Source organism: Phoxinus phoxinus (genome assembly GCF_949152265.1).
Source record: "Phoxinus phoxinus genome assembly, chromosome: 6".
Taxonomy (NCBI): Eukaryota; Metazoa; Chordata; class Actinopteri; order Cypriniformes; family Leuciscidae; genus Phoxinus; species Phoxinus phoxinus.
In genome coordinates this window covers 15853212-15877289 of record NC_136881.1, presented here as the reverse complement: position 1 = coordinate 15877289, position 24078 = coordinate 15853212, and the positions used below count along the sequence as shown (strand labels likewise).

Sequence of the window (24078 nt, the reverse complement as noted above, 5' to 3'; positions counted from 1 at the left end):
ATAATCCAGAATTTCTGCAAACGGGCATCTTGCACATTTTATTTTATTTGATATTTTTTATTATTTTTATTATTTTAATGTAGTATTTTTTTATCATATTATTTTTGTATTATTTTATTATATTTTATGCATCAGTGGAAATTATGACTTATTGTTGGCAAGATAAAACATGACCAATTAATTGACATTAAATATTAGTTTCCTTTTTTATTATTATTTTTTTTTTTTTTCAAAATCCACATAGATAAAAAATCTGGGTCAAATTTGTTTACAATAGCACCGGTAACCAAAATGTATGGCTTTTTCATGATCCTGCATCCCAGTGGGTGTCAGCATAAGTCTCCAATTTCTGCTATATTGGCCAGAGCAACTTGAACCAAAAAAATGACGGAGTGATTTTTCAAATACTCCGCTGAGAAGAAATGAGTCTATCACAACATCAATTGATCCTGCTGATTTAGACAGAGAGAATTACAGGATTCCATGACAACTGTCTGAAGCCTCCCGGTGCTGACATCAAGCAAATATGGATTCTCAGTGGTCATCTAATATGTAATGCAGTGTGTGTGTGTGTGTGTGTGTGTGTGTGTGTGTGTGTGTGTGTTTCTTCACGCTGGATTAGCTCCTCAGCTTCAAAGCACTTCAGTTCTGCTCCATTTACCAAGTGTGTGGAGAGTATTGCCGCTATGTGTGTGAGGAAACAGAATGTAAGAAGAGTTTAAAAAAAATCTCTTATCTGTCTCCGCAGTGCGAGCCCCCAAGTGCACACACACACACACACACTTTACCCCTGACCTCTTGACACACTCTGTCAGAAGATTTCATAAGCAGTTTTGTGAGGAAGTAAATATAACTCTTCCTTTTTACCTTTTATCCCAGTCGTCTCTCATCTCAGTCTCTCCTTTTCTCTCTCTCGTAAAAGGGTCATTACTTTAGTGGTGTCAAAATGAATATACTCATCCTGCCTTTAACACACTTTCTCTCTCACACACACACTGCTCTACTGTAACTGGGGCAGAATGATTCAACCCAATGGCCAGATTAGCCTGCAGAAACCTAAAGACAAACGACAAAACAACCCTCTGTCCATCCCTACGGATGAGTGCACCACAGTGAGAGAAGTTAATTACATATCTCTTCTCCACAGATATTATACGCTTTATATGTGCAGTAACTGTTGTAATAAAAATGCAAGGTTATGAACTCCCATAGAAACATGATCTATTTTAAATAAAAGGAATTTGACCTGGAATTATTGTTAGCAGCATCTTTGTGAAAGTGACAAATATATTTGGCCTGCTTTGTAGTCCATATGCTCATGTTGCTGAATGCTGCACTTTTTCAAATGAAAAGCAAAATTGGAATGCGGCTCGATAAACTCAGCAAGCTTTTTAATAAACTACCACCTTAAGTCTTATACCCTCATTTGTATATCAAGGTTGTGGTTTTAATATCCCTGTGATAATATTCACTGCCAAATTGAAAAGGCTTAATATCTTAATATCGCACTTTTCTTTAAATACGCTTATATTAGTTTCCGCTGCACAGCCAGGACATTTAATTTTCCTATATAGTGCTTTTATAGACCCATAAATTACCCCTTGACTTGTGTGAACACGTGTGTGTTTGCATGCGAGTGTTTGCGCGGATGTGTGTGTGTGCGCGTCATGACAGCTTCTTTCATTTTCACAATGTCTCATGCTCCCCGTGGATCTTTCTTCAGTTTGACAGGTTTATACTCCAGCACAGAGACCGTGTAGTGTGTGAGAGCGGGTGAAAGTGGAAGAGAAATGGTTTATGGGAGAGCTGGGCACTTTGGGAAATATGTCCTTATTGTGAAGTTCAGATGTCAGAATGTATGTGTGTGGGTTCAGAAGTCGTCCCTCACCTCTGGAACGCTGACATCTCTCTTTTTCTGACTTCTCTTCCGCAGGCCATGGTTGAAACGGTGAATAACCTTCTTCAGGTGCGATCCCAGGCGGCGTGGAGGGAGCTGTCCGTGACCGAGCAGCTGCGATGCGCGACCATGTTGCTGGACACGGTGGAGACGGGCGCCTTCATGCTCGCAGACAACCTCCTCAAAACGGACACCATACAAGAAAGCACAGACAACATTCGTGAGTTTACAAAATTAGTCCCTTGTACGCGCTTGCCGAACGTTTACGTGCAGATCCGTAATGAGTGTATGCACATATTTCATTGATCTAATCAGATTTCACACTGCTCGGTCTGATTTCTCTTTGTCACGACGAGACAAATAACAAGTTAAACAACAGATGGGTAAACAATTTCTTGGAGAAGGAATCCGATGTTTTTGTGCACAGGCAGGGAATTTCTACAGCTGATTCGTGATCGGATAAGAACCATAACGGTCTACGATCTCACAGGCCTGTAGGATAATGTGTGGGTATATGTAAAATAAAAATAATGTCACAGTTTCTACTCTAGTAAATTCTAACCCTAATAAATTACATTTATGTGCATAAATCTTCAAAGCATCCGTGTAGAATTTTTACTTCAAGCTATGAATTTTAACACGCATTAATGAATTTCAAAATGCATTAATGCATTACAATACATCGCTTTGTCCATGAAAATTCAAGGCTTCAGTTATGGAATTTAATAAGTAATTATTTTTATATATTATAATAATAATAATTTGATTATTTTACAATAATACAAAACATTTTGAGCATGTGAATGTAAACTATCCGACTACGGTATGCATTCAACCTCTTCTTACATTTGAGTTTTCAGCATATTTTTGTGGATTTCCAATTTTGTTAGCATTTGAATGATTTAGTAAAGATCATATTCATCAAATAACTGCCAGTACAGTAACTGTGTCAGTGACACTAAATAAGACGTTAAGACTATTTTCTGATAAATTATATCTTTGTTTTGCAGGTATTTTTTGTAAAAAAGTAAAAGAAAATACTAATTACTTCTGTTGTATTGTAGACCTAATGTAAATGGGTTATGTATACTATATTTTGAATATAAAAACAAAAAAATCCAAATAATACACATAAACTAGGGTTTCATATGTATGACCTGATGCATAAAAAACACATTATCACATTAGAGGGACACAGCGGGGACACACACTCGAGCTAGATGTAACGAAGCGTGTCTGTGAAAAACACAAGAGCGGACCACACAGGGGGTCTCATACTGTTTGACTCATGCAGAGGAATTCATGCCTCGTCTTGAGAAACAGAACAGGATTGGTCAAAATGTGTTAAGGACAGAGATATGGACATACACAGAAAGTATGCGCTCAACATGGCATCATTTCTCCAGCTTGATGGTATTTATAATTAAGGATCAATACAGGCATTCAAACGTGACATTTGAAACCATTGCGGTGTTAATTGTGGAACGCTCTAGCGTACCGTTTACCGCTCTCATGCTGTCAGTCAGTGCAGGCAGGAGGCAGTTTCCTCCAAGCTGCTTAAGAATAAATGGGCACCGTGAAACCGTGAGACAGTGCAGTTAAAAAAAATGAATCCAATCTCTAATCAATATTCAAACCAATGCTAAAATGAATGTTGCAAATGTAGGGCTGTCAAAACAAAGCAATTTTTTGCAGTACATACTGTATATGTATACTTTAATTTACAACACAAGCCAAATAGAATTACAGAAAACATCCTTTCACTTTCATATTTTATGGATGGTCTGATTTAGCAATTAATCTCCCAAGCTTTACTTCAGACTATCAAAGTATTCTGTCAAAAAGAACCTACCTACATAATTAGACAGCATGTAGTACAACCAACCACAGTTCAGTTTATATACATGACTTCTGTCAGGACCACTATCGTCAAATACAATTGACAATTAGCATACAGTTAGGATTGGCGGTATGGTTCCGTTCTGGGCGAGAACTCCCTGCGCATCCATGCAGCCTAGCATGGATAAGAGCAGGGAGAGCAGCAATAACCTCCCTTAGGGTAAACAGAACAGAACCAACATAAATGTTTTGCAGATATCATTATTTCAAGATTTTAAAGTACAACATAATTCGAGAATTTATTTTGATTCAAGGGGAATCAGAATGCCAAATCCTGACTGGGCGAGAGGAGGAGCTGGGGATGGAGGAGGGTAATTAGCTCCTGAGAACGTGATAGCTGCTGATAATACTGAAGGAGCTTATATATGTATACGGTTATAGGCGTCGTTTTTCTATAGGTAAACGTGGATCAGCTGACAGTCAGCTGATGCGAGCTTGACCAACGAAATCAGCGACACCCCCATAATGAACAAGCGTGCAGTAACGAGCTCGCAACATATCATTTTGCAACTATCTTTGTGAAATGTAAAGACAACAAAAAATGTATTACATTCTCATTCAAGCGCCTTAAATGGATAGTTCACCCAAAAATGAAGAAGCAGTATCCTTTTAAACAAATCTCTTTGATATATTTTAATATTCTTTAGCATTCATTTTGCACATTTTTGCAAATCCAGCGACTAAATGTGCTCTGGTGCAGCGCATCTGACACAGGATCTCAGTGGATCCAGTCCATTCTGCTGAATCATAAATGCTCCAGAGGTGATAGTCACAATTTACCTCTAAATGTAGCCATAATGGCACATTTATGGTCCTGCAACTGTTAGAAATTTGAGAAACAAACCTTTTAGCTTAAACTTTGATGGTATTATATATCGTCGTTGTCGGGTGGAAACCTTGTATCCCCAAAGCATTTTTTTTATTTTAAATAATTAAACACCGTGTTGTCAAAGTTAATATTGTACACTCTAAAAAATGCTGGGTTTTTTCAACCCAATTTTGGGTCAAATATGGACAAACATAAACGTTGGGTTAAAAATGTAATTTAAAAATTTAACCCAACGGCTGTGTTTGTCCATATTTGACCCAAAATTGGGTTGAGACAACCCAGCATTTTTTAGTGTGGCTTTGTTTATGGTCAGAAACTTGCATGTTTCATTATATATCAAAATATATAAGTAGCTTTTATAAACATGCCTTAGAAAAAAAACATTACTGATGTGCATCTTGAGACAATAGTACTGATATATTTTAGTGAAGTTCCTAAGTGTAATTTCAGGAGGAGTGAAATGAACCCATCTAATCTTTCAATTAACTGCCAGAGCATATAAGCAGCCGTTCACCTTGCTCCAGCATCAGCTGTTTTGGCATCCCTCCACCTCCCCAACTCCACCAACATAATTTAAGCATCTTGCTACCACACTCATCATCCAAGCATTAGTAGTCCCACTGGGGGGGATATCTAAGCTCGAGTTGAAGCTGCTTTCTCGAGCCCCTCCACTGCTGACAGCAAGCCAAATACGTTTAACCTTAATAGCTTAAAGATTATATGGGCAAATTAACTTGTGAAAGATATGTCAGTGCAAGTTACTTTCAGTTAAAACAGCTCAAACATGCATTTTAGTCTGGGACTATAGGCTTAAGCGATTGATAGTGTTTCTTGAGTAAAGAAAATGCTGTACTTATTAAAAGAACCAATTCTTTATTTACCCTTGCATTGCAAACAAGCAGAGATGGTCCAAACTGCATGCAACACTTCATACACGATAGAGCCGGGGTAGAGTTATGAGCTTTTACTGACAGTTTGAGAATCCAGTGGAGTTGTGAGGTTTAGTCACACAAGCTCTTTTTAATACTTTTCATTGGTTAAATATTTGCAAAACCTAAAACATATGTAAAGGCTGACCAATAGAAATGATTTATGAAAAAAAAAAGGCAAAATATGGAGATATGAGGTTTCCTCCCGACAGCGACGATATGCTGCAGTTTCTGATGAAGTGTTGTACTCCATTTGTCATAGGACCACCAAAGGGCTTTTCAATGCGCTTAATCCTGGGCTATCGTTGTTCTAAACATTGCTTTAACCCATTCACACGTGCAATTAACAAGCGAGGTTAGCACCGCTTTTTACCCAGGGTTAAGAAACTCTGCTCTGGAGCAGGGTTTGCACAGCTTTTTGCAGTGTTAACTTGGCATTGCGGTGCCAAATGTGTACAGTGTGAAATGAAACAGAATGTTATGGCTAGATGCTTAGCGACAGACATTTTTACATGCTTTGGACGGTCACAGAAATTCTGCATGTTATACTACAAACAGTAGTTTCAGTGTTTGAGAGGGAGTTGGTGTCAAAGGGTGACAGAAAATGCATAAATTGGAGTTAAGAAGAGTTTTATTCTTACCTTTTATAGTCCAAAAAGTCCATTCATGAAAAACTTGATAGTAATGCTAGAACCTTTGTACAACCTTTAGGTTGCGTGCCTCTGTCATCCAAACAATGACACGGACACTATGCTAATTAATCTTAGCCCAGGGTTTTGGAATATACAGTGTGAAACACCAACTTATGAATACCAATTATTAATTGTTAACCCAGGTAAATTATGAGTAGTGTGAAATGTGAAGCAAGGTGACCCAGGGTTTCGTTTACCCAGGGTTTAGAATTACCCAGTGTTAACTATGTATTAAGTATGAAAAGCCCTAAATTGTCCCATTTAATACTGAAACAGGTTCAAAAATACAAATTAAACTATTTAAATACTATTTAATGTGTTTTGCAGACACTTTTATTTAAACCGACTTGCAGTAAAGGAACATAATTTGTCACTGAGCCAGCAATATTTATGGCAGGTAAAATGCTGGGTTTATTAGAAAGATAGATTAGGAAACAAGCTAGTACAAAGAGGACTTTTTCGTGCCTTGATTTAAGGTTGTCGAGTGATTAAGTGCTTGTGGAAGAGGTGTTTCTTCAGCTGTTTTTTGAAAGTTGCGATGGTCTCGTCGGATCAGGTGGAGGTTGGCATCCTATTCCAACAGAGAGGAGTTGAGAGGGTAAATATTTAGGAAAGTGGTTGTGTCCCTCTTTGTGAATGAACATGAAGGCTCCGCCTATTCAGTGACTGTAACTTGTAGGAGTGTGTTGAGGCAGGGTGTGCGGTGCAGTGGCAGTCCTGAAAGCCCTAAATTTGACTCAGACAGAAAATATGAGCCAGCGCAGTGAGATCAGGAGAGGTGCAACGTGGGTCCTTTTTGGCTGATTGAAGACCAGACGTGCTGCTGTTCTGGATCATCTGCTGAGGCTTAGTCGCGCTGGCTGGAAGGCCGGCCAATTGAGCATTCTAGTAGTCCAGTCTGAAAATAACAAGAGGAAGGGTATGATTTTCAGGGTATGACAGGAAGGGTATGATTTTCCTGATGCTGTAAAGCATGAACCTACACAACTGATCTGTTGTTGAAATGTGGATAAGCCTCTGTTGGTCATCAAACACTACCTCCAGGTTCCTTAGTGTTGTAGACCCCATACTCTTAAAATATATTCAAAGGACCTATTATCACATCTTAAATACAAGCATGGTTGCAATTTAAATATTAAAATGTATTGATTTCATTAAACCCTATGCTTCAAACATTATTAAATGTTAAAACGTAATGCTTTGCATAGGACTGGATGAAGAGAATAAATGTTGAAATTAAGAGAATTAATGTTGAAATGAAGTGTTATTTTATGTGTTTTTAGTAAAGGGAAAGACTAATTAGTGTTTAATGCAATTATATACGACATTTAAGAGTTTCTGTTGAAGTTTTTATGGTTATCATTGTGCTTGTTAGGGTGTGGGTTTCTCCATGAAGGTAAACACTACTTTGACCATATGAGCAATTACTGTGCTAATGCCAGTGTCAAGTAATATCTTACTTCATCAAATTTACATGCTAAATAAGTTACATTTAGTATGTGCTATGTTAGCTGTTAATTTAAATTGAAGTAGATAAGATGAATTAGTTCCAGGGTCACCACTCAATTATGTTGGAATTAGTTGGAACAATTATTTTTTGAGTAATCAATTAAAAAACGTGTTTATATCGCAAAGCAAGTTCCTCTAACACTGTGTAGTTTGTTGGTTGAACATTATTTCACTAGATGTTGTCATAACACAAAAAGATTGATGTAAACTGTTCTGTAATTTTTTTTTATCCAAAACTAAATGTATTTTTAGTGTACAGTTGAACAGTGATGTTGTGGTCAACTGATGGGTTTGCAGGGATTCCAAGGAGCTCTATGTTCACAAGGTTGAGCTGGAGAGGATGCTCCTTCATCCAAGCCGAAGTAGAGATACAAGATTAGATAGGGGTGTCATCAGTTTGAAACGACAGATAGAGCTGTGTATCCTCTGCATAGTAGTGGTAGGAAGCAATGTGCCTTTATGATTGTGCCCACTGAGGTTGTGTGAATGAAGAAAAGAAGAGAACCCAGCACTGAACCTTGAAGCACCCCAGTGATTAGCTGATGTGACTCAGACACCCCTTCTCTCCATGAATTCTTGAAAGATCTGCCTCTAAAGTATAAGACTGAAGCAACCAAAGTACCGTACCTGGGATGCACAAGTCATAAAGAGTGGACTGAAGTACCTTGGTGGTTTACAGTGTCAATTGCACCCTTATTTACTCAACCGAAATGTAATCAAAATGAAAACTTATGAGATTTTCTCTTTCATTTGGTCTTATTCACTAAAAATGTTGTATTATATTCGTATTTATGCACACATTTGAACTTCGCACAAAAACGTTCTGCCTAATTCACACACGTGTGTACGCACATTAATTGGTCTTAACCTTGTTCTAATGTTGATGAATTCTGAATATTCTAAATGAGCGACTGCATGCACGAAATACATAAAAACAAGACCTATATCTATGTTTAAAATTCCATCTTAACTGTTTAGGTAACCAAGAGTATGTGATTTTTGTGTACAAGTGGTTTTAGTTGTTCCTAATTTTTTTCTTAAATTTAGATTAAATTTAGAATACATTTTAGAACTAAACCTATTGATGAATCATGATTTGTTCGTGAAAATGTTTGTCCGCAGATTTCACGCATAAATTCGTGCATACGTATGCTTAGTGAATGAGACACATTGTCCTAATAAAAAGCAAAAAATCTCATAAATAAAATGCGAAACTCGCTCTGCTGTTCATACACAAATACACTGGCAGGTTTTCTTATTCATGTGCTCATCCCACACACACCTATAACCATGACATTAATCAAAACACTGCTGAAATTGTATAGCTGCAACAATCACTCAAAACCATGATCTCATGCACACACACACACACACACACACACACACACACACACACACACACACACGCACACACACACGCACACACACAGGTTTACAAACAGGGTTTAAAATTAACATTCACCAAATATAATGTAAATATAAATATAACGAATAAATGACAGCCAGTTGGCCTGTAACTTTTCTAGGAACTTTTTTTTAATTGTCATAATAACCCCATATCTTAATTTAATATAACTTAATGCATTCATGATGGAAACACATTTAGCCACCACAAGAACAATACAAAAAAAAATCTAAATCTTCACGATCTCACTTTTTTTGTGAGTGGCGACATTTCATGAGAAGATGCTGTGAGTGACACTATGGCCCACAGGGAAACAACTGTTGTTGTTGTTGTTGTTGTTTTTTCACAGAGGAAACGAATTTAAAGCAGGGGTGACATGCACATGTTCATTCTGAGAGTGCAGTCCTTGCCAGGTCAGATAAGACATGACTTAACAACCTAGCAGTTCTTTCAATTGCAACCTAACTTGATAGCCACCTGCATTTTATTTAGTTTATTTTGTCTGCATTTACAAAGTTGTATGGGCCACTTTTATGGTACTTTATTTTATTATTTTGTGGGCATTTTTAAAGCTTGAAAGCTTCAGTTCCTGATCAATTCCTGATGTAATAAGCGACCAGTACCGTCTTCATACATTTTTTCCTATATTTCCAGTCATGGAGGTTTAGAGTGACATGAGGTTGAGTAAATGTTGACAGCATTTTCATTTTTTGATTAACTGTTCCTCTAATTTTTACAGTTTGCAGTGACAGAGAAAGAATAGAGGAGAAGAAAGTGAGGGAGCCGGTGGCAAAGATTTGAAACGCAATAAGGGGGGACGTGAGAACAGCTGGAAGAACAATACTAAGGAGGAGACAGAATGAACGGAACATTACCAGAGACAGAAAGAGGGAGACAGAGAGTGGAAAAGAGGATGAAATAGAGAGGAATAGAATAAATGAAAGAAAACAAAAATATAAAAATGAGAGAAATCTAGGAGGGGGGGGGGGGGGGGGGTGCTCAGGGATCCATGCTAACCGCTCTATTCTGCTCCAGTGCTTTCACACAGTGCAAAGGGGGAAATTTATCGTTCCTGGCAAACAATTTATCCGCCATTCCACCACTCAAGGCCAGTTCACATGCATCTCGTTTGAGAAAAATAGCTCTCCATGGGATTGCCCTCTAGCCTGTCTTTTCCCCCCTCTCTCTGCGTATTTCATCACTTTTTGTATGTGTGTGTGCCTCTTTTTTTTTGCATCTGATCATCTGCCTTACTTGTTTGGCCTTGATGTTTTACAGGGTTGTTTTTAGAGGGTTTCATTAGAGGATAGGCTACATCAAAAACTCCATGAATATCTGTGTGATCTCTTCTATGTGAATGTGTGTGGACAAAGGTAACTGTTAGTATTCCCATTCATCTCAATGGTAGTTGCTCGGCTTGTGCTGGACCCTTAAAGATTATGATACACTTGGCAACTTTTTGAGCAATGTTGCTGGGCAATGTTGCAGTCAACGGGGAACGAGATGAGACACAGGGCCCATGACCGATCTAAATTATCCAGATAGAAATTTGGTGCCCATTCTCAATGGGAAAGTGCCCAAGCAACAATCGCTCGGCCACCATGCTCTAAAAGTTGCCCTGTGTATCATCACCTTAAGAAGTGGGCAATCTTTGCTCATTTGCACTTAGTTCTTCTGCTGTCAGATTGTTTGGAGCCAATCACCTGAGGAATGTAACTAATCACTTTGAAAGCCAGAGGAAAATTACTTTATTACGATGTTGATTGGCTGATCCATCTCAAGAATGTGCACAGTTCAGAATCACTAGTGTTATCATTGGCTGGGATGTGACCAGACAGGGAAAAATCTAACTCCATTTCAGCCACTTAAGAGAATTCTATAACAAAATTTGGCACTGGTAAAACATTAACTGTAATATTATGAAATTGGATTTCTTAATGGTTATCATTAGTAAAAGAAGCTCTCAGAGCATACTTTGCTTGTTGAGTTGAGTCTGCCTATAACCATTTGCAATGCTTGATTAAACAAAAATGTATAAAATATGAAACATTTGCAAAAGTATAGACCAGTGTTATTGTTAACTAAAACTGTTAATAATAATTTTGTACTTGAAATAAAGCTGAAATAAAATAAAATTTAAATATTAGATGAAAAACTTAACAAAAATCTCTGCCTTGCTAACTAATTAAAATAAAATAAGTTGAACTTGAAGTACTATATTAGTAAAACTAATTTAAAATATTAATAAATACTAATAGTATAAAAATAATACTAAAATAACACTGGTATAGACTAAGGTAACATAATAATCGACTAGCCGTGTGATAAGCTAGTGCGCTGCGGTTAGCTTGCAAAATGTAAGTTAAATAAGTTATAAGAATTGTTTTGTCTGTTCAACTTCATGTGGTAACATCTAAAATAACTTGTTTTGTTGAAATGAAATGATTTAAGATGACTGTTTATAACTGAATTCAACCAACCTAAAAAAAAAGAAAGAAAATATTTTACTGAAGCATAGCTTAACTGTCAGTAGATATAACATGATTTCTCCAGCAAGGTAAAATAAGTTTATATTTTAATAACACAATGTTGTTGGTTTAGGTCAAATTGATTTACTCTAGTATGTTTAACTTAACTTTAAGTCAAACTTAATTTTTATGTTGATCCAACCTAATTTTTAAATTAATTTACTTAAGTTTCAAACAAGTAGTGTTGTTCATCATTATATATAATGAACCAATAAGAGAAGATGGGTATCAGTACTGACATTAGCATAGAACATTGAGCGCCCACCAGCGCTACTCTTCAGCACAATGGTAATCACAAAATTCAATAACAGAAACTCCTCTAAATGCCCAACATAACTGAACATTAAATATTAACATAAACTATACCAACATATTTCTCTTTACTGAAAAACACATCAAATAACCCTATATTAATCCCTAAATTTACTCTCCTAATGCAGTACCTTGCAAAGCATGCTGGGAACAGATCCACTGCCCAGCTAGTTATATATATAATTAAAAAAATTCACGTAGTTTCAACACAAACGAATTAAGTAAACTTCACTTTTAAATATATTAGGTGGATTGAACAATGAAATTAAGTTGCGACAAAATGTTAAATTGTGTTACCGTAGCTCATTTTAAATAATTAAACTGAAGAGGTAAAATATTTTTTTGAGTGTATATTCATTTTATGATGTCATTTGTGATTTTCACTTTGATGCAACATAATGTGTATATAACGTCAAATCTCAATTTATCTTTGAAGCAAAATTCGCCGATCAGCAAGGAGCCGCCAAACACAAACCTTTTCTTGTCCTTCAGAGCAAATGTCTTGTAGCTGACATGAGTTACGGTTATACTGCCCTCTATAGGTCTGGTGTGGTTGTAGTGCGCATGTGTCGAATGTGTCCATCCTGAGCTTTATTGGAAATTGTATATTGGGTCAATGTAACTCAATTACATTCCCTTGTTTTATTTGACAAAAACCTGTTTGAATCAGGTTACAACAACAAAATGAGATTTTATAGTTAGAATCAGGTAGAAATATCTCCTTAAAGCAACAATTGCACGTTCACTTTTTACAGTGTAGATCAGAGCAAACTGTATTGTTTATGAAAACTGCCTCTGTCAGCAAGGGCTAACGCTGTGAAAACATTTAGCAAATTGCTTGTTTTCTCTTGTCATTGTGTCATCTCATTGTTCCAAAATTCCATAACTGCATATTAAACATCCAATAACTTCTGATTTTATGTGATTGTGCCGTTTGTTCAGCATGTGCGTTTCTAATGTGCACTGAAGACAGACCGGAAACGTGTTTTGGATGGGGTGCTAAAAAATCAGTCATGAAACATGGACTTATGCAACCATACATATCTGATGTATTTTATGTATTTTACATAAGACTTAATCAATGAATATGCAGAACTTCTTAGATGCTTTTCAGCAGTGAGCTCAAATCCTTTTTTGCATACACAAGCCTTTCAGTAAAAATAAAATAGTGTTTTTATCATTATATTCTTCCTTTTTGATCTTCAATCTCAAATCTTAGCCGAAAGCTAATCTTAATCTCGCAGACAAAATCTCCTACCATTATCCGTTTATTCAAATGAGAAACTTATTCCTCCTCTTATTCTCTCTCCCTCTCTCGATTCCTCCTCCTTTAAGGCTTTCTGTATGCTATGAGCTGTTCTTGTTAAATTAATGTGTACACTAAAGAGCGAAGAATATGTGGGAAATTGCTTTTTTTAGAGACTGAATGCAGATATTGTCATATTTAGATGACAAAAGATGCCCTCTAAATCTTTTTAAAACAGAATACCAGAAGAACGATCCAAACGACTCGTCTGGTTTGAATAGAGCATGTTTATAGATTAGGCTTGTGTGTTTCAGTGCTAGTTTTCTGTGAAGACTAGATTCAGCTAATTAGGTTAGCACAGTGTGAGCACCCCTGCAGCCTGTGTGTGTGTGTGTGTGTGTGTGTGTGTGTGTGTGTGTGTGTGTGTGTGTGTGTGTGTGTGTGTGTGTGTGTGTGTGTGTGTGTGTGTGTGTGTGTGTGTGTGTGTGTGTGTGTGTGTGTGTGTGTGTGTGTGTGTCTTTGAAGGCACCATATCTACTGTGCAGTGCTTGAAGTGCTTTATATAACTGGGCCGTTCTCTTTCTTATGGATCTTTCTCTCTCTCTCACACACACACACACACACACACACACACACACACACACACACACACACACACCGTATCCCTCTGATCATTACCCCGGGGGGGGTGAGTTTATTACTTCAAGTTTTCTTTGTGTTTTCTCTGCAAGTATCTCACTTTCCACCTGAAAATATCCTTTCTTATATGTCAGACCAGAAAACAAAGTGTCAAACAGGTAATCCATGGTGCGTTCAGCTCTAATACAGGTCTGAGGAGGGTAAAAGCACTCCAAATCTGTCACAAGCTCATTGATTCAGTCATCTGTGGACGAGGGTGTACAATATATATGTTACATCTCATCCGAGAGGAAATTTGCACCGTCTGACTTGCATAATTAGAACTCATTTCCGGAACATCATTCTGATTATTAGAGAGGTGTAATGTGATGTAGTTTGTAAATAAATTACTGTAATGATGACATAAAAGTATAATCTGTTAAATGAGGTCAGAAGGGTGTTAAAATTTGCCTTTAATAAGGATTTTATCTAGTTTAAGATGCAACAGAAATCTGTATTTCATTGCACGAACAGACACATACAGAACTGTATTTTTCTACTTTATATTACAAACCTGGGCAGAAAATTACATAAACCGTCTGTAGCTTGGCCTAGAGACCACCTGCAGATACGAGGGAAATGATTTTAATAATGCTCGCACACACACACACACATACACACAGATTCAGATGTGATTTAAAGATGTATAACTTCATCACACGCCTGTTGTATAACTCATCGCTCCTCTAGGGAACTGTAGACTTCACACGCTGATGTGATATACCGCACTCGCACATGCAGACACATACTTTCATGTCTCAAAGTGAATTTATAAAGCTATTTGGCCAGCCAAAGGTGTCTTTCATCTTAACTCAATAAATAAACATTGTTTGCAATGCAGTGTCTTAAGCGCATACTGGACAATCAATAAACTGATTTATAGATGGTCCTTGATAGATTTATGAGTTTCTGCAGAAACACTGATTTGTGAATGCAGACATGTTTTTCCTTTTTCATGTGATAAAAAAACAACAACATAGAGGTGAAACTCGAAAAATTTGTGTATCGTGCAAAAGTTCCTTTATATGCATGTTTAGATGGGGAAATGACTTTAATTCTTCAAAATATTTTTCTACAGACGTGTTAAGGAATGTATAAAGCAGATTTGATGTAAATAAAGTGAATTTCTATTCCTCACATTCACCTAATGCAGTAAGTCCTATACCTACTGTGACAGGTGTAACCGGCCCTTTACTAAGCTCCACCCTTTGTCACTGTCGCAAACTCATATCAGAGCCGTTGAAAAAGAGTTGCGACACTCCCAAAGATTTCCATATTAATTGAGGAAGTAACACGTGTCGTGAAGCATACAATAGTCCAAACAACCAATACTGTAGTTCCAGCATTGAAACCCGTTCATTTCAGAGTTTCTCAAGGGCACTCATCTTTATTTTTTTTATTTTTTTCTTGACATTTTAACACATTAGTTGAGCTCTCAGGAATCTAGGAAGTAGCGGTATTACATAATAGATAGTTAGACTATAAATTGCAGTTAGATCACGTAATCTTTCTCTCCCTGTAGGAGGTCGAATGAGTTTCTATGAAGACTACCCATTCAAGAAATAACTTATATAGCGCCTCACTGGATATAGTATATAATAAAGAGTTTTGTAAAATGTAATTGGTTTTATTTACTGTATTTTAAATTCAGTATTTGCTTGCATTCATTAATATTCACTTGCTGCATGTGCTGTGAGTATAAAAAACATTAGGATGTGAGTAATTAACCTTTTAAATGTAACAAAAAAATCTTATAAACTTATAAAAATCTAGTGTTGGTCTAACACTCTAGTGTGATAGTCTAGTGTGATAATGTCTAAATATATATTCAAATGCAAAACCCCCAAAAAAGTAAGCAATTATGACCGGCAATACTCTTGAGCAACTGAGCTACAGTATATACAAGTATATTATAGAGCCATAGAGGCATCTAAGTGGTATTGTATATAGAGGCATATAGTGGTAATTGTAACATGAATAACAAAAACATTATTTTAAATGGTCATTAATGGAACATAATTATTGCACAAATATAATATTAATTAGTACCAAAAAGATAAAAAGTTACACTTATGGAGTTTGGTCACTTTTGACCGCCATGGAGTATGAGTGTGACCCTCGAAGGAATACCTAAACTCAAGAAAAGCATATTAATGTTGTCTCTTCATCTCTCCCCAGAAGAAAATGCTACTGTCAGCGTAGTAATCAATGCACAATCAATGCATATTACGCGTTAATATTTACAACGAATTGCTGCAAATATAATGAAACTGCTGTCTATCCTGCTTAAACCCATTCGAACAGATTGACAGCACAGAGTTTTTTGGAAAACTCCATGAACCACGTGAGCGCGTGGCGGCGAGATTAAAGCATGTCGCAACTTTGTTTTTCATCGGCTCTGGCTCAAACTAGCCTCAACATCCCACAGGAATTAATTTTTCAGTATGATATGCTTGTATTATTCTTTGTAATCTGTAATGAAGTGTGAGATTGCAAAACATCTTTTGTCTTTCTTTAAAGATATTGTTCAATTAAAAACTGACTCGAGAAAAGAAAGAAAAGCGCTTATCGCAGTCAACTGAAAAGAGAGAAGCCTCATTTGAAATCGATTACAAATGATAACATTAGCGTAAGTGAACAGAACTGCTTCACACATCTGCGGCACTGTGAGCTTTTTAGTAGCTGTCACCTCTAATGTGACCTGAATCCATACGTAAATGAATTAACATTATGTTATTACCATTAATTTACCTTGAAGCAAATGTGGGTGTTCTAACTGATGTGCACTCAAATATATTCATTTTAAAATGAGGGGTGAGACAGAGTTTAATCCATAGCGTGAACCTCTCAATACTATGAAAAGGGGGGAAATACGGTGTATCATGTCCCTGTGTCATAATTTTAAATAGACTGGCAATGTTTTATCAGTACCTTTTCATATTTTCTATAAAATTCGGTTGCGTGCTTTCTAAAAACACAGGACTTCTAATAGATAAGAGGTAAACTTACAGTTCCCCCTGTGTCTGATAACAGCAGCGTCTTATTATGAACATGTTTATGTTTTGCAGAACTGGAGGTGGCGCGTCTAAGTACAGATGTTAATCTGGCTGATCTAACCTTCCCTCAAACTGGATTATCCGGCAACTCCATTCATCTCTCAGCCAACACACTCAAACAGCAAGGACGCAACGGTAATCTGTCATTGTCCATCTGCCTCTTTTTAATTCACAATCTGACACTTCCCAGACTGACCGCTTCTGCATTTTCCATTCCTCAGGTGAGATCCGTTTGGCTCTGGTTCTCTATAAGAACCTCGGCCAGTACCTGTCCACGGAGAATGCCAGCGTCCGGCTCGGCAGTGAAGCGGCCTATCCAAACTATTCACTTATAGTCAACTCACCTGTTATTACAGCAGCTATTAATAAAGATAGTAACAAGGTCTACCTTTCTGAACCTGTGCTCTTCACTGTCAGACACATACAGGTATTATATACGCTTACATTTTCATCTTTCCTTTTTTGAGTTTTTCTGCCTTCTAGTGATTTCTGTCACTATAATGGAGTTTAAAACGTGCATCTCCTTATTTGCAGCAGTCGGAAGAGAACTTCAATCCGAACTGCTCCTTTTGGAGTTACTCCAAACGCACCATGACTGGATACTGGTCCACTCAGGACTGCAGACTACTAGGCACCAACCGCACTCACACGTTCTGTTCTTGCACACACCTCACGAACTTTGCCGTGCTCATGGCCCACGTGGAGGTCAAGGTATGTCCGTTACGTTATCAGCACTAATCTCGTCAATGAAATTACTAATGAAAATGTATACTGTATATTAACAAAGGATTTCTTGATTTGTTCAGTGACAATGAAAGAAAATTAGACAAAAAGATGGAAAGTAATTAAACGATTTTAATTAGCAAGAAGAAGACACTGCAAGCTATTAACAGGTGAATTTGAAAAAAAGGTACTTGCTTATCAGAATGTCTCTTACAGATTAACACATTTTCAAGCACCAATGTTATTTTAGCATTATTTATATACAATTAAAGCATTTATTTATATTTTCCATTTCATTTTCATTTTGTTATGTGCTAATGTTTTTTAGATTATCTATTTAGCTTTAATTTTTTAATCTATTTCTAGTCAACTTTAGTCTTAAACTTCTTTATTTTAGTTAGTTGCCAAGGCAACATTTCAAGTTTTTTTTTTTATTCATCAAATATTTATATTTTACTTTGCTTTATTTTAGCTTTATTTCAACAAATGGAAAGTATTTTTTTAATATAGTTTTTTGTTTTAGTTAATATCAACACTGATTTGCTCATTATCATCAGCTGAATGTTGTTGTAAAAACAAATCAAAATGATTCAAATGTATATGCCTTTTCAGTCAGAGTAAAAAAAAAAAAAAACCTACATTTAAAGGTCATTATCAAAAGACAACACTTAAAAAACTAACAGTGCCCACTATAGATTTAAACTATACAAACTATAATTTGAAACTACCCTTCATATAACTGAAAACTGAGCTTAAATTAATTTAAGGTAACTCTATAATTTTCCAGTTGATCAAAGCTGGTCATTATTAGCTGGTCCAGACTAGTTAAGAGGTTTCCCAGCAAGACAGGCTATGGCGGAGCAGACGTTGACCTGGTACCATCTTGATCAACCTAGTTTGAGCTGGTGGACCACCATTGCTTTAATGGTGGGGAACTGATAGAGGACTTGGAGCTGGTGTGCAGTGAATGTCATGTTGAGTTTCATCCATAAGCATAAGTTGATTATTAATGGCTGGTGAAGTGGTGGTCATTGAATTTGATGCTGTACTCTTCTAGTAATTCAGTTGAGAATGGAATACTTTCCAGGTAACCTGAGATTTACATCCAGACCCAGTATAAGAGTTTGAACTGCACTCACTAGCACTGCAATAGGTTACGTCATCCACCAGTAGGAGAAACCTCACAGGTCTCTTGAAGCCACTCGGCTCTTGCCTTGGGCTACAAGACTGTGTAATATGTGTTATCCCTGAGAGGACACTCATCTCTCTCACTGCACACAAACACACACATACAAACAGTAATACATGGACGAAACCGATGTGGAAAGTCCAAATATAGTGTTGACTAATGAATTGAACATACATGAACATATCATGAGGTGTATGCATGTGTGTGCTTGTCAACAGAAGCCAAAATGATTTATGCACAAAACGTAAAGGCAAAAGGTCAGGATATACATAAATGTAAATATTGTGTGCAGAGGGGAGGAGTGACCTTAAACATTCACACACACATACACACACACCATTTGGACCCACACCCTTGAGGCTGCATTAATGGATGTTGCGTATATGTATGAATGATTAATAAAACCATTTAGTGTGTGTGTACTTCTGTGTGTTCAGGCCTGACTGCACACATTCACTGAACACTGAGTCTTGTCAGTAGCAAATTTCTCACAGTACCAGTGAAATGAATGGACCATTCCGACAGACCCAGGCCCACAATCTGTGACTCTGCAAAAATTGAACGCTCACCATTTAAGAAGTGAAACATTATGTTCAATTATGAAATATTTGTATTTTATAATGTTTTAAGCTGCAAAAAAAAGTACTGCACTAACAAATTTGACCATGTTTAAGTCCATTTTGCAGATCTTCCTCCAAAATCAGTGCAGAAAATGTAAAACATTTTTTTTATAATAATAATAATAAAAAGGTCTGCATATTTCATATTACTGGGCTTTGACCGATCAAGTTCTGCATCCTGTCTGTTTGGGGTCAGTGAGGTTTTTTATTAATTGAAAAAAAAAAATGGACACATTAAATTTGGTCAAAGTGATAGTCAAGCGTTTTATGTTATTACAAAAAATCTACTTCAAATAAATGCTGTTTTTTCATCACATGAAAAAAATACATTTTAAAATATATAATAGATGACAGTTATTTTAAATTGTAATATTATTTCATAATATTACTAAAAGTATCTTTATTTGTGCGTATTCTGAGAGGAGTACCTTTCCCTTGTCCATGAAAATTGCTGTTTCTCTGCTCGCTTCTCGACGACTGGCGCTTCCGCTCAGCACAAGTTTGGTATAATTTTAAAACGCAGCATGCCAAATTTGTGAATGTTCTCTTATAGCGAATTTTCGCTGTAATGGCAAGAATCTGAACCAATTAAATGTGATTTTCAAACTCATGCTGATGTAAACAACATGGTCTTAGCGCACTGACTGACAGATCCAAAGCGTGCGCACAAAGACAGACAGTGCGCAATCCCGACATACACATCTGTCTTGCTGAGTATTCACGCAAACATTATCTGTTATGTCTTAAGTGAACGTTTGGTTAACTGTTGGGCAAAACATTGATGTGTAACATTGTGTTAGATTGTGAGGTACAGTAGAATTTAATATCATTCATGTAAATAAAACAATTGTGGTATCATGGGAAAATACATTTTTCCTATAGATATTTGGTTTTGACTCCAGGGATTTTAAGGTATGGTTGCTTGGTGATCTTGTTTTGGAACCTTCAGAAAACTCAAATTTTTCTCAAAATTGACTTTGCTGACTCTATCGATTTTAAACAGGTGTCGCTCAGTCATTTTTTTGTCTGATTCCATCAAATTATATATCATTTTGAAGGTTTTTAATAGAATGTAAAAATAACAATAACTCATTTTTGAAAAGTTGCTCATTGTAACTAATTTTTCCATACAGGTAACATTTACTGAATGTCGTAGATGCTTATATGGACCTTGACTAACATCATTCTCTCTTCTCACTCTCTCTACTTCTCAGAAAGCAGACCAGGTGCATGAGCTGCTGTTGGACGTCATAACGTGGGTGGGGATCCTGCTGTCACTGGTCTGTCTGCTCATCTGCATCTTCACCTTCTGTTTCTTCCGTGGTCTCCAAAGCGACAGGAACACCATCCATAAGAACCTCTGCATCTCCCTCTTTATCGCTGAAACACTCTTCCTCACCGGGATCAACCGTGCAGACCAGCCCGTACGACACACAAGCACACACACACACACACACAGACACACACACACACACGCTCCACATGAAAAGAACCACATATACACACTTGATGGACTTAGATTTATTGCAGAACACACACACAATTCCTTAAGTCGCCAAGTTGGGCACCTGACTCTTGTTAATTACAGAAATGGAGTGGGTCTTTGACCTCTCGTTAATAAAAAAAAAAACCTCATTCTGTCCTTAGAGAGAGAGAGTGAGAGAGGAGAATATAAGCAAAGACAAATGGAAAATGACAAAGATAAAGTACAGAAAATCCGTCGGGAAATTTCTGAAGTGATAACAGAACAGACGGTTAATACTCAAAGCAGCGAGTCACAGATCACACAGATACTGGGTAGATAATTTCAACACCGTTGTGCTCAGCGTGTGTCTTTGTTACAGATCGTCTGTGCGGTGTTTGCGGCCCTGCTGCATTTCTTCTTCTTGGCTGCGTTTACATGGATGTTTCTGGAAGGCGTACAGCTGTACATCATGCTGGTGGAAGTGTTCGAGAGCGAGTATTCGCGCACCAAGTACTTCTATCTCACTGGATACGGAGTGCCTGCTGTTATAGTGGCTGTTTCTGCCGCCGTGGATTATCGCAGCTATGGAACTGAAAGAGTGTATGTATATTGCACGTACAGGGTGCATGGTGGACAATTGGCAATATAAAAATGCTCATAAAGGGGTTAGTTGTCACTTTTTTTTTTTTAACATTCACACCATTGTTTCCCCGGAAAAAAGATACAGTTGACTGAACACGCACATGAATTTTTTTGCACCATGCACCATATGTGTAAGTGTGTGCCATTAAACAACCTTTTCAGTTAGATTGAACAAATGTTAGCAATATATATATACATTAAAACAATTAAAGTTACAACTTAATTTTTCTTTTACTCTCAGTATAAAATGTGACAACTTGCCCCTATAGGTGCCTGAATGTATGCCAGGGTGGTTTTGTTGTGTTCACTTGTTTATACAACAGACCTTACAAAAATAAGATATTGAAATATTTGATATATAATATAAAATATTTGAATTGAAGAGAGATGCAAAAGACAATTTTTGATAGAAAACACATTTATGTAATTGGACTTTTAAATCAAAACCTTTTAGTTACAGAGTCTCCCCTACATAATTCAAATACAATCTTACACAATTATTCCACACAATATTTACTCAAAATCCACAAAAAAAAAAAAAAACATATCACTTATTATTCATTGACAGCTCTCTGTAGATTTTGGAACAAACATAAGGGGGAGGAAACACTTGAATTGGCCAAGCAGACACAACTATCAGCCAATTAATCTGTCTGGCCAATGTATTGGTCTATCACTAGTGTGATGTCCAAAAGGCGTCTGGCGGCTTCCAGTTTTGCTTGTAAAGACCCAGTTGCTTTCTTACTAGCAGTGTTTCCTAATGGTTAAAGGAGGATTTCAGGTCCAATCTCAGGAATTAGTGACACAGGAAAAGAGTTACTGAGATCACAGACCTGCTCTATTAGCACTGTGCCCTTGAGCGAGACATCACACCAGACTGCTCAAGAGGGAATGGCTCTGCAATTAGTGCCCTGAAAGTCACTTTGGATAAAAACAAGGCTGCTTTGTGGCAAATGACTTCATGAGCACAAATAACCTGACTCAAATCATATATAATTATTTCATTAAAGAGATATTGTAGTTCACTGAAAAATGAAAATTCCTTTATCATATGCTTACCCACATGCCATTCTAAACCAAGGATGTTCAGCTGTTTCCGTACAAACAAGGAGTTAAAGAAAGAAGATGTTAATACTTTTACTCAGCGAGAATGTGACAGTAAAGACTTGTTACAAAATGTTTTTAGTTTCAAATAAACGTTCTATTCATCAAAGAATTCTGAAAAAAGTATCATGGTTTCCACGAAGATATTAGGCAGCACAAATGTTTTCAACATCAATAATAATAAGAAATGTTTCAAAACAGCATATTGGAATGATTTCTGAAGGATCATGTGACACTGAAAACTGGAGTCATAGCTCCTGAAAATTCAGCTTTGCCAAGACAGGAATAAATTATATTTTAAAATATATTTAAACAGTTATTTTAAATTGTAAAAATCGTTCACAATAGTGTTGTTTTTACTGTATTTTTGATCAAATACATACAGTAGGACTTAAACAAAATCTTAACCACCCCAAACTTTTGAACATTAATGTAAGTACACCAAATATAAATCAAGTTTACAAATGCACAGTCAAAACATGCTCCTCTCTTTGAAAGCAGTAAGCCACAAAATGACTTCTGATCAGTGAGTGTAGGAATTCAGAAATCCCTCTAATGCTGTCTACTCCAGCAAAATGTTTTGCAAGTGCCAAGCACATCAGATCAGGTTGTGCTTAAAGTCGCCCGTGTGTGTTCACGAGTTCTGAAATGGGCAAACTGGTGAAATTGCCCTAATTCATATTCATAAAGAAAACTGTTCAGCTGGCATTACTGCAGTTTGTGGCCAGACACAGCCATGAGGGATGTTCACTCAGATAAATATTTCAGCAGAAATCATCATTTAAAGATGAGATGCTGAATGTGGCATATGAATAAGTGGTGGTCACTCAAGCACACAGTCTCACCAGACCACAGAATTAGGTCACACTCATTTAAAAACAAGAATTGAATGCAAGGGAGGGAGGGAAGGAGAAGAACACTATTTTACTGCAGATCCTGTTAACTTAAGCCAACAGTGGAGATCTAAACAGGGGAGTAGGGATCCTTATGCAGTGGAAACGTGGCCATGCCACTTTTAGAGCATTCGCTCCCCCCTTCCCCCAGTTTTTGGCAGATAATCAGTGCTTTTCATACCTTAATGTGTCCCCCACACTTTCATATTATTCCTAAACTCCACACAAACCATAAATACCATGTCCCCATGCCGGAGAGGAGCATAAATTAAGGTGTTGTCATGGCAGATGGTTGGTGAAATCAGTGCCAGACTGGTAAGAGCTCAAATATAGCACAAAGAGCATGTATGCGTGGCCTAATCCCAGCGTACATGAATTGAAGTTCCTAAAATATTTATAATCCTATTTGGTTTCTGCATTCTCTAGCATATGGTATCTGTTCTTTAAAGAGGGAGCATGTCT

General features: G+C 36.9%; 1 protein-coding gene across 2 annotated transcripts in view; it reads left to right on the top strand.

The window, feature by feature from the left end:
* adgrl3.1 (adhesion G protein-coupled receptor L3.1) overlaps nucleotides 1-24078 on the top strand; it is a 115559-nt gene that overhangs the window by 73785 nt on the left and 17696 nt on the right. For both annotated transcript variants that reach the window (XM_079614720.1, XM_079614721.1), the window contains 6 exons: nucleotides 1934-2117; nucleotides 16993-17115; nucleotides 17202-17407; nucleotides 17515-17691; nucleotides 20727-20936; nucleotides 21357-21577. In XM_079614720.1, coding sequence (XP_079470846.1) covers nucleotides 1934-2117; nucleotides 16993-17115; nucleotides 17202-17407; nucleotides 17515-17691; nucleotides 20727-20936; nucleotides 21357-21577 — 1121 coding nt within the window. The remainder of the gene's footprint in view (nucleotides 1-1933; nucleotides 2118-16992; nucleotides 17116-17201; nucleotides 17408-17514; nucleotides 17692-20726; nucleotides 20937-21356; nucleotides 21578-24078) is intronic.